This window comes from Echeneis naucrates, chromosome 15, assembly GCF_900963305.1.
Source record: "Echeneis naucrates chromosome 15, fEcheNa1.1, whole genome shotgun sequence".
NCBI classification, from domain to species: domain Eukaryota; kingdom Metazoa; phylum Chordata; class Actinopteri; order Carangiformes; family Echeneidae; genus Echeneis; species Echeneis naucrates.
In genome coordinates this window covers 21,101,191-21,112,915 of record NC_042525.1, presented here as the reverse complement: position 1 = coordinate 21,112,915, position 11,725 = coordinate 21,101,191, and the positions used below count along the sequence as shown (strand labels likewise).

Sequence of the window (11,725 nt, the reverse complement as noted above, 5' to 3'; positions counted from 1 at the left end):
TCAGACTTGGACTGCCTGGTGGTCCAGCAGCGGTCCATACCTGGTTGGGATGTGCCCTCCAAGCTCCTGTCCATTCCATGTTCATGACCACTCCATCCAGTGTCTCTTTACCTTCCTCCCACCACAGATGGACGAGCTGTATCGCCATGCCGAGAAGCTCTGGCAGATAGACATTGTACCTCACCAACCAGAAAGAGAAGTGACCCAGGCACAACAGGACCAACAGGCAGTTTCATTGCTGGACACCAAGACAGTCTGCATCAGTGTCAACATAGTGAGGAGGTATGCTCCTCCATTTCTACGTCATCCAGCCATGCCCCCATTGTAGGCCCCAAAGGAGTCAGTCATGGCTCTCCTAAAGAGTATGGAGTGACGACTCCTGAATGATCTCCTGAATGGGAGGAGCAGCGAGGTTGGGATGACCTGAACTTACCGGCAGCTCTACTTCAAGCCTGGTTCAACTGCGAGGATGAGTTCTTGGCTCTCCTTACCTTTCCTCAAGCATACCTGCCCACCAGCCTTGCCCTCGAGGCTGTCATACAGAAAGTGCACATCTTCGCTGATGCTTTGGAACAGGCTTATGGAGCTGAGGTCTACCTGATGACAAAGATGAAAGAGAACCAGATTTGTCTGTCTTTAATTCTTGCTCATTCCAGAGGAGCCCCTAAACGTGTACATTCCATCCCACGCCCGGAACTGTGTAGCTGAACAACTAGCCAGTCTCCTCACCAAGGAACTCACCTTGGAAGTGGCTCACACCACACTGTCGTCCGACTCTACCACAGTGCTTACCTGGCTCGAATCCCAGTCCTGCCACTTCAAGGTGTTCGTTGGGGCAAGAGCGGCAGAGATACAGGATCTGACAGAGAGCTATACCTGGCATTATATGGGCCAAAATCCTGCAGATGAACTAACAAGAGGTAAGACCTTGGAAGAACTCAAAGATCCTAACAGGTGGTCACAGGGACCCCCCTTCCTGTTGCAAAGCCCAGACGCTGAAGTCCCAGAGGATCACACAGAGCTTAGAAATACTGCCTTTTGTTGAGCCACCTACTGACTGTAACCCAGATGTTAACAGATATAGTTCCTGGCAAGAATTCATGGATGGCACATAAGAGAGCTCCAGGGAATGACCTCCTCCAGCACCCCAACCACAGCTGAGGGCTGCGTCTCAATGCTTACTTGAGGTCTGTATTCATATTTTTCTTTGCTCATCAGTTCCTTTTCCTGTGGCCTGTGTGTTGGCATTATGTGTAGATGACTGTATGCAAATATAGATGTGTGCCAGAAGGAGCTGGCGAGAAGTGTTCAGCATTGGCACTCACAGGCAGTTGGTTCCATTCAGACCAAATAAGGAGCCAAAAAGCTGAACCCCAAACCTCCTGTCTCAGTGGACCACAACCTTTTGTCATGTCTGTAGTTTTGTAGAAGCTTGACCATTAAATAATCTCATTTTATTGAGAAGCGACAGTTAACGTTTCAGTGAGTTGCTCCTGTGGATAATTAGGATTTGGTGAATGTGAAGTCTTGCTGTCTTGGCTCACTAGATGGGACTGAACAATACTGATGGGTAGTTGACCGATATATAGAGATGGGAGACATGTTATATTTATTCAGCTTAACCAGTTTTATTCTTTGTAATGTCTAATCCTACACAGTGCAGTGATGTGGGTTGCTGAAACGTACAAACTAGTGGTATTTTAAAATTTTCCACATTGCCAGAGATCTGTCATCAGGAGTCAGTCAAGGCAAAGTCTTTCAAAGCTCAATCAGAAAAAAGTACCTTGGTGTTCATTCATTCATCTTGTACCACTTATTCGTTTTCAAGTCTACGGACAATTTAGAGTTACCAATTAACCCAAACATGATGTCTTTGGACAGTGGGAGAAAACTGGAGTACCTAGAGGAAACCCACAGAGACACGGAGAGAACATGTCAACTCCACACAGAAAAGCCCCAGGCCGCGAACCGAACAGGGGACCTCCTTGTTGTCAGCACTAACTACTATGACTCTGTGCTGGCCTTATTTTGGTATTTCTTTCTGTCTAAATGTATTATAAAGATCTTGTGTTATTGCTGACAGTTGTGTTTATTAATGTCTGTCTTGTTTGAGAACTGGAAGTTCACACAGGAGACGTGGCATTCACACCTGAAACAAATGAAACAAACTTTTTCATCTGCTGTATTTAATGATCCACTTGAGTAAATTCTGTCATTTCACATAACTGCTCATATAAAGCTGTATAAACTTTAAAATATACATTTACATAGGAAACAGTGGGATGCCGCCATCATCCATTCACGTAATCTGTTGTGCATTCACCACAGTGTTGATGTTGAGGTTTTGTTACAGCAACTGAAGATGTTTCACATGGACATACAAAGCTATAATTGTATTCATAAAACACACTCCAGTTCGAGTAAGTATATGAGTTTCACCACTATAGTAGTAGCAATGTTTCTTTCAGCCTCATCGGCTATTTATACATGAAGTCTGGTGATTTAATTGGTCAGAGACTGGTTGCATCTGTGAGGATATGACCCATAAAGCCTGGCTTGTTGTGTTTTATGGGTCATTAAACCCAACTGTCTTGACTGAGCAATGGAGTCACCTCCCTTTGCTGCAGTATCAAAATATCTGCACAGTTTATGTCTTCCACACGATACACATGGACTTTCTCATGATGGTCCTGGCAGTAGAAGATCAGAGGAGCATTGTCTTTAGATACAACCTCTTTAGAAAAATTGTGTGGTTTAGTTTCCTTCTGGTTTTAGTCAGGACATCCTCATCTGGCACAAAAATCTATCTACACTATCACCAGTAGACAACTTCAGACCCTTCGTGTCCTAAATGTTGAATATACAGGATGAAATGTATTTCAGTGCTGCAAACAGAGATTTTACACTTGAGAAATATCTCTTTTATTTACACGTGTTAACAAGGTAAATTTTCTCAGAAATTTTTTTTTAATCGTTTTCTAAATTTCAGGTTTATTCAAAACAAGGAAAATGTCATGTTATTCAAATCATGACCGTCACACAAGAGTATTTCCTGCTCCCAGAATATTACTGCCATGAGGACAGCTGCTGTATATGTTAATCAGTATGCAAAAGTTTTTTTAATCTCATTTGCATGAGTGGAAATTAAGGATCAAAGACTTTAGACCCACAAAAAGGGCATCTTTGTCCTGGATTTTCTTCCCATATTCAAATCTATTAGTGAGACATCATCTCTCCACAAACCCACAATAAAAAAACTGCTTTAAAATGTGGACTTTTATCCTGAAAAGATATTTATTAAATTCTGCACTTCTGAATATGATTTAGTTTATATATGTATGTTTGGGTTTTTGTTTTTTTTTTTTGGTGGAGAGACACATCTCTTCCGTACAGAATTGATCAGGTTGTTGATTGTTGGTCTGGTCCTCTTCACAGTGGCTCTGTGTATTGGCAGGAAGTGGAACACACCGTCCTACACACGTACAGATCATTTCATTTCTATTAAATAACTTGTCCTTTTAAATTTTATTAAGGTTGAAAACTGTGTGGTGTGTGGCCTGTTTGATTGACAGGTAGATGATTTACTTCACAATGTAACAAGAGGCGATGGCGGCAGATAAATGTCATGGCAGCAAACTCAGAATCTGGCGTCAGTGTGTGCATGTTTGTGAGGCAGAGAATCTTCTGTGTGCTTGAAAAAAGTCTGATCTTTTGTCTCCTCATGAAAAACAGGAGAAAAATAAATTGTGTTGTGTAATTGTGACCTCCATATCTTACTGGTTCAAACCAAGTGTTACCGTTCCCTTTTTTAACCTCTGACCTCTTGATTGATCAAATAAAAACTAGACAGTAAAATGCACTGAATGAGGAATTTTCATCAACTGAAAAACTGAGCCTAATAATATTTACAACTGGTGTCCTCATTGCACCTTAAAGTTCGTAATTCTCTTGATCTGGAGAAACGCAGCTGTGAGCAGGTGGCAAGTAAAGAAGAGGGAAACCTGCCTAAGTTTTGTTCAGAGACATTAATCAGACCACTGGGGGGTTGTAGTGGCTGGTCCCTTCAGATAGTGAAGCGAGAGAGAATGACTTTTAAATGCAACTAAATGCCACAATTACATACAATTTTACCTCTTTATTTCAGTCTCCTCTCATTGATGCAGCCAGTGCCTCATCCTGAAAACTATCTGGATGTTGTGCAGCCTTGTGTTTGTCTCCAGTGATTACAACGCTCCTACTTTTTACTTTAAAAGTAAAATGATCACCAGCAGGAATATTTCAGTTACTTCATTTGAAGCTTCCTGTATCATTTGGGCTGCTCTTTTGGAAACACATTCGCCTGCTGCTCACATCCACTGGCAGCCATAGATAGTTTGACAGTCACGATACAACGGCACCCAGCCCAGAAAAAGCAGTTTATAGGCTGTGAACCTTTTCTGCTCACAGCCCAAAGGGTTAACTAATTCCTTTACTTATATGGCTCAGCCCATTAATGTTCAGAACCACAAACTATGACAGGCAATGATCTATTTATCAATTTCAGCCTGAGCTACTGAAGAAAAAGTCTCGAGCTGTAACCCCAAATATATTATTTAAGTAAGAGTCCCATTTCTCTCTGACTGAACTTTTTGTAGCAAAGCCGACAGTGTGTATGTCTTTCTTCAGTCCAACATGGACGCAATGATCAAAGCCACGTTTCATTTTTCCAATATGAAACATGGCTCAGTGAACACTCAGCGATTAAGGCTCAGAAACTGGATGTGTTTTCATATCAAAATATCTTTCAGAGTGCAGCTGCAGTGGATTATTGGATGGAGGATACAGTCAAGTTCAACTACCTTTAAACCTCCTCAGTAAGTTGTTGCACATATTAAAGATAACGAGGACAATTTTTCACCAACACACAGTGTACTGATACCGGCCAGACAGTAAAAAGTCCATCCCATAACCTTTATATAATGACAAACAACTGCATCAACACTACAGTCTTGTAAGAAGTAAGCATGAATGTCTCTGACTCTAATTGCTGTACACATGAATGATACATTATTAGAAATGCTTCAAGAAATAGCTCCAAGCACATCCCAGCTGTCATACTGAGACTAAATACCCTGTAAGATAATTTTCCTGTTGTTGCACATATTATTATTAATAAACTAACTTTAATCTTAATGTGCTTGTAAATTCTATGCACCCACTGGCACCGCTCCAGCTCACTTCCCCAGAGCTGGACCTGTGCATGGCAATAATGAACCTCTGAGTCTGCCAGTCTCGGTGGGATGCGCATGTGTCATCAATGAAATACCCCAAACATACATGAACATCAGATTTCTGCTCCAAGCCTCACCCATGATTAATGACCCAGAACGCAGACATTGAACTCTATGTCTTTGTGATCAGTGTCATATAGCTCTCAATGATCGCAGAAGATGAACTGGTGAAAGCTGCTCCTATGTTTAATTCATGTTGGTAAAGATGAACTCATTAAACAAAGGAGAGTTGATTGACGGGGCATCACGGTGGCATAGTGGTTAGCGCTGTCCCCCCACAATAAGAAAGTTGTGGGTTCGGTTCTTGGCCTGGGTCCTTTCTGTGCAGGGTTCTCCCCGGGTTTCCTCCCACCGTCCACAGACATGCAACGTTAAATTGACCGTAGCTGTGGATATGAGTGTGAATGGTTGTCTGTTGGCCCTGTGATGGACGGCGACCTGTCCAGGATGTACCCTGCTCCTTGCCCAATGTGTGCTGGGATTGGCTCCAGCAGCCCTGTGATACGAATAACGCAGATGAAGATGACTGAGTTGGTTGACAGCTATTTCGATGGTTCATTCATTGTCCAAAAAACTTATTTTGTCTTGTAAACTGTGACAGGATTGGACATGGAAAATAATTTTTTCTGCCAAGGTCAGAGCAGCTTTGGTTATTTTGGGAACATTTACTATTCCGAATGATTTGAGTTGGGTGGGGTTCTGTTGGGAAAAGGTGATGTCCTGTTATTTCTGAGTCAGTATGGCAACATTTTTAATTAAAAGTGGATGCAATGTTTCTGACAAGCATATCTGTTGATCAAATCCAAGGTCAGAGAGAAATGCTAAACAGTGAAGGTCCGTAAATTAAAGGTAGACCCCCCATGTTTTATTATAAATCTGGTCTAGGTTATATATTAAAAGTTTGAAATTATCAAAGATCTCTGTCCACAGAGAAATGCAAAAGGCTGTATTCACAAACTGAGTTTTTAAAACCAGCTGTCAGGACTTCTTTGTGATGTCACAACAAAACAGTAACTGTCCTCATCCATGCCAAAAGCCCTGACCAACTGGTCTGAACTAGGCTGTGTATAGCTGGATGAATATGGAATATTTTTTTCTTTCCTCTGTTCCTCTGTCACTGTGGATCCCCAATCCAGTGACAAAAATCCAGTATCCAAGCAACCAACTAATATGTTTACCATTCAAAATTTGTTTTCAGGAGTTTTAACTAATTTAACAAGCAAGAACGCCTCAAATCAGGTGGTAACTGTTACTGAAACATGACAATTACCTGCTCCTGTCTGTTTTCTGTGAGTATAAATCTTTGGATTTTGGGCTGTTGTTCAAACAAGGCAAATATATATATATATATATATATATATATATATATATATATATATATATATATATATATATATATGTATATAAGAAGGTAGGCCATTGTGAAGACTGGGAAAAGACTGATTCCCTGTTTAGGTAACATGGTATTTTGTGACATTGGTACACTGAGTCGTGGTCAGCTTGAATTGCCCAGAGGACATCACACATTGCGTCAAATCTAAAACACAAGATGCATAGTTCAAAGCCGTGTTCAAAGCCGTGTTCACAAGTGATCATGTTCTTCCTCAGGTCTTTAGATCCCACCTGTTAGTCTTGTTTGTTCATTCATCAGATAGCTGCCTGACAATAATACAGATGAACTAGTAGAAGTGTAAGAGGCAAAAGGAGGAAATTTTGGTACATTCAACAGATAACGATGCTGACAAAAAAATAAATAAACAGAACAAGCATCCTCAAAAGATGTAAACTCCTATTAAGTACAACTGATCATCAAAGGAAGCCATTTTGACCTCTGACACAGGACAACATTTGACATTTGTGCAACGCTTTATACATGTCAGTTGTAACTTTATAATAACTCTACAATTTGTTACATTGATTGTTCACTGAAGTAACAGAAGAGGTGAAAAATGCCCCATTATAGTTACGAACACTGAGCAATTTACATGTGGTATTATAAACTTCAGCTCCAGGGAGTCTTTTTTTTTTCTACCACAGGAAAAATGTCCCTTTAGTTCGAAAATTTCCATTCACACTTGCAGGTGAGGTCGATGTCAGCATGGAACATCCTTTTCAGAATTTGGACTTCACCGTGCACCAGTGAAAGTTCAGATGCTTCGAGGAGCAAGAAAGCCAGCTGCTGCTATTCACACAGTTTGAATTCATTGCCAGTGTATTTAACATCCCCACCATTACACTCAGTCTGCATAACCAAAGATGTACAGCCAAGGCTTCTTCTGTGTGCTTTCAGGTGCATCCATTTAATCACAGCCTTTTTTTCCACTTGCCTCTGCAATCAACAGACAAATTGAGGAAAATAACTGGTCTGACAGTGTGTCGGTCCGTGCCATACTCTGAGTTCCACTGAGCATGTTCCCTCATGGCTGTCTTTTTCTGTCTACAGCAGACCCACAGCTTTTAAAGATCAGTGTCTGGCTTCTCAACCAGTTTCAAAGCCTCGTGCATGCCAGCTGCCGACAGCTTCTGATTGATGTTCCTGTAACGGCACCGCAGAAGATTACTGTAAGTTGTCCTCAGATCACGATTAAAAAATGCATAAATGAAGGGGTTAATGAGGGAGTTGGCGTACCCAAGCCACAGCAGAGTCCTCTCCAGCCAGAGTGGCACACAGCTGCACTCCACGCCACAGACAAATGGCCTGGCGGTGGACACCAAGAAAAATGGCAGCCAGCAGAAGGTGAAGGCGCCAACCACGATGCCCAGAGTGGCTGCGGCCTTCTGCTCTCGTTTGAAAATGGACTGATTTTTCCTTTTCCGGCGTTGGTGGTGCTCACCAGTCTTGAGAAGACGGGAGACACGTGTGCCACACTCCTCCTCCACTTCGCGCTGGAGCTTCAATGCTGCCGCCACACAGTCCAAGCTCTCCTCCTCCTCCTCAGCCTCTGTACCTTCCACACTTCCCGTCTCACCCGACTCTGCTGGCTGGTGGGCATCGTGACCTCCTCTCCCCTCTCTTTGAGCTGCCCCTACAGCATGTTCCCCTTCCCTGGGAAAGCCGGTGATAGTGTGTTTAGCTGCACTGAGTTTAGCTGCCCGGTAAATCCTGTAGTACATGATCAACATCACTGACATGGGGATGTAGAATGCCACGGCTGTAGAGTAGATGGTGTAGCCAAAGTCCTGACTGATGAGGCAGACTCTGCCATCATTGACGTTCTGTGCCCAGCCAAATAGAGGGGGGAGGGTGATGGAGGCAGAGAGCAGCCACACTGAAAGGATCATCTTGGCCATACAGCAGCCATTTTGTCGGACTGGATAGGTCAGGGGTTTTGTGATACCCAAATACCTACAGAGAGAAATATTTCTGAATGAACCGGAGGAAAACAACAGGGTAAAAATCAGGGTTCTATACCTCCCTTGTTCAAATATGACTTATGCTTTCCTCACGCTTGTTGAGCCAAGGTGCTTAGCAATCTGTGTTGGCCATATGCAGCACCCTGGTGGGAAACTGGGTGGGGTTTGTTTTTTACTCATTATTAATAATAAAGAGCTCCAGATGGAGAAAGGCCACATGTGAGCAGCAAACGTCTCTGTGTTAAATATAGACAAGATAAAAATAGAACAGCACAACCTTGCTCTCAGAAACATATCACAACTCACAACATGCTGCCATGTGTGTTTTGTTTTTTTTTTCTTTGTCTGCATTTGTCCTCATAGTTTGACACAGCAGGGACATTGATGCAAATTTAGTCTAAGAGATAATATTTTCTTATTTCAGTGTGTGTATGAGATCATCACCAGCCCTCCCTGGAAGCTAGTTTGTTGATCTTTACTGACTGGAATGACCTTTGTGTGGCAGTGAGGGCAGTGCTACACCTCAGTGAATACGGGGAATAAAGATGGACAGGGGAAGGGAAGCAGGTGGTGCTGGTAGGATCTAGTGCATATGTGGGTTTTAAGTGATGTTTTCATTTACTATTAATAATATTTCAATTCTAAACATCGAATTTGATTGGATGCCGACCTCTTTATGCGATATCTAGTTTCCATCTTGTAAAGTGGAAGATCCAAAGTCACAAGTTCGCTCCCGACCTCAGCTTCTTTTGTCTCTTCAATTTTTGTCGAGGTGCCCTTGAGCCACTGTGCGCTCTGGCCTCCCTCATACAAATGACATGAATCAGCCTCGTGTTTCAAATGACAGGCACAAAAACAGACTCCGACTGAGTAACGGGTCTTTTTTCTAAAGAATATCAGATGAGTGATGATAAAGAAGACGTTAACAAATTGGGTGTTCTTGTAGACTGGAGGGTTTGGTTCTACGCGATGCGTAAAGGTGAAATAAATCGATGATCACCGAGAAAAAAAAATCCTACTTGAAAACGCGTTTGTGCCATAATTGAACCCGATCTAATGATTCCCACTGACTCCCCTCATCAGGCACAAATGTCTTAACTTTGGGCCATCGAAGAAGTTTATCTCACCTGTCAATGCTGATGACGCACAGAGTCATGATGGACGCGGTGCAGCACATCACATCCATGGCGATAAACACGTTACAGAAGAACTGTCCGAAAATCCACTGACCGCCAATTAGGTCTGTGATACTGACGAAGGGCATGACCGCCAGGGCCACAGACAGGTCTGCCACAGCCAGAGACACGATCAGGTAGTTGGACGGCTGGCGCAGCTTCTTGACGAAGCAAACGGAGATGACCACCAGTAAATTCCCGCAGATTGTGGACAGCGTGAGCATGGTGAGGACTCCGCCGATCAGGACTTTCTCCACCCGGCCGTAACTCAGGATCTGCTCACCGCACCGAGTCCCGTTATTCTCCATGGCCAGCGGCTGACTGGAGGTGGACGGAGAAGTCGCCGCTGCCGCTGCAGCCTCTGCGGCGCCGCGCGCGAACTTCAGCAACCGGGACGCAAGAGCCTCCGAGATCATCATGTTGGTGGAGCTCCCTGGATCTAACCCGCCGACTCTGTCCTCTATCATGAACGCCGACCTCATTTTGCCGTCGCCGAAGGTCCCGTTACTCGTCACTGCAACAACCATCCTTCTGCCTCCAGTTCTCTTTTATCCATGGACTTGGAGACCCGTCCGGTGGTGACATAGACGCACACAGATGTGCCGGTATTGATGTGAGAAATGAGTCGTTCCTCTCCTCGGCCCCCTCGGGGTGAACTACTCTGCCATGCTGTATTTTCCCTCATAAACTCCTAGCCTGAATTCTTCTATTTCCAGGGGCACTCGTCATTACGCACGTGTTGCACCGCAGGCATATTCCCAAAATACCTGGCCTATAAAATACGGTTTTATTCTCCTGTTATCTGTAGACCTTGGCATCACATGTTCCAGCCCAATGTGTACATGAGCTGAAACTTAAAAAACCGTCGTGCGCGCAAGTATGTCACAAAAAAAGTTGATGTGTGACGTCAAAGGCGTAATGAGCCGCCTATAGGCTGGCGGATACTGTGTGTCTAAGCATGCATTCGAAACATGCAAGAACAAACCCTCATCCGCTTTGTTGCAATTCAGTACTCCGCCAATTTCTGAGCAAAGGCAAAGTGTGGCCATGAATTATTATGCGTAATTGCGCATAATTAAAAACACTGTACGCTCTCTCGCTCACACACACACACACACACACACACATACATACCACAGAGAGAGAGAGAGAAAGGAATACTGATGATGGAATCACGCAAGAACGCAGATATGTATATATGTATGTATGTATATGAATGAATTGTTCTAGAGTTAACTTTAATTAATTCACTTAATTCACAGCTACGAGATTGTTAAAATGACCCCACCTCACCTATTAAGCCAGGTTTCATTCGGTTGATGTCGGCTCGCAGAGGAAGCTGAGGTGCCTGCCGTCATTTCAGTATTAAATCATGGGTTTTAAGACAAGATCTGTGATTCGTCTTCACCTCGCTGCTCAGATGTACCTAAGTACAGGTAAAAACGTGAGCTCAAACTGCATTTGAAAGCGTTTTCGTCATTGTCTAATCTGAACCCAATTATTCCATAATGAACCCGTACGAGCCTTTCATCCTAATGGCGGGTAGCGCAGGACAGTACCGCCCCCATGTGGCCGTACAACCCCATTGCATGGTTGCCCTTTAGATTTCGACGTCCCTGATGGAAGTCCACAGATCTTGTGACTGTATATGTATTTGACTGTACAAGTTTCGGTAAAAAAAAAAAAAAAAAATTAGAAAAAAGCAACATATTTGTATCTCTTTTTCAAAGTATATCATTATTTCCACAGAATTGTGTTTTTCAAGAGAAGACATTTGCGCAAGTATTGAACAGGGTGCAATGTTTGTTGTTTAGCTTGTAGTTTAGTTTTTTTTGTTTGTTTTTTGTTTTTTGCTTGATATGGCAGATCAACCAATGACAACCATTAAAATTTTTCAGTTTAAGGATTTTTGTAGAGCTATAATTA

The 11,725-nt window shown here is 43.0% G+C and overlaps 1 protein-coding gene across 1 annotated transcript; it reads right to left on the bottom strand.

Moving 5' to 3' along the window:
• Positions 1 to 7,727: 7,727 nt before the first annotated feature.
• On the bottom strand, positions 7,728 to 10,218 carry htr7 (5-hydroxytryptamine receptor 7). Its single transcript, XM_029521384.1, has 2 exons — positions 9,752 to 10,218; positions 7,728 to 8,616 (listed from the first exon to the last, which is right to left on the bottom strand). Exons 1-2 carry the CDS (start codon positions 10,216 to 10,218, stop codon positions 7,728 to 7,730), a joined length of 1,356 nt encoding a protein of 451 aa, XP_029377244.1.
• Positions 10,219 to 11,725: the final 1,507 nt, after the last annotated feature.

Excerpts from the sequence above, each read along its gene's own strand:
- htr7 (XM_029521384.1), bottom strand. The coding sequence starts at position 10,218 with ATGATGATCTCGGAGGCTCTTGCGTCCCGGTTGCTGAAGTTCGCGCGC. Across the intron at positions 8,617-9,751 it reads TGCGTCATCAGCATTGACAG|GTATTTGGGTATCACAAAAC; the intron begins GTGAGATAAACT and ends TTCTCTCTGTAG.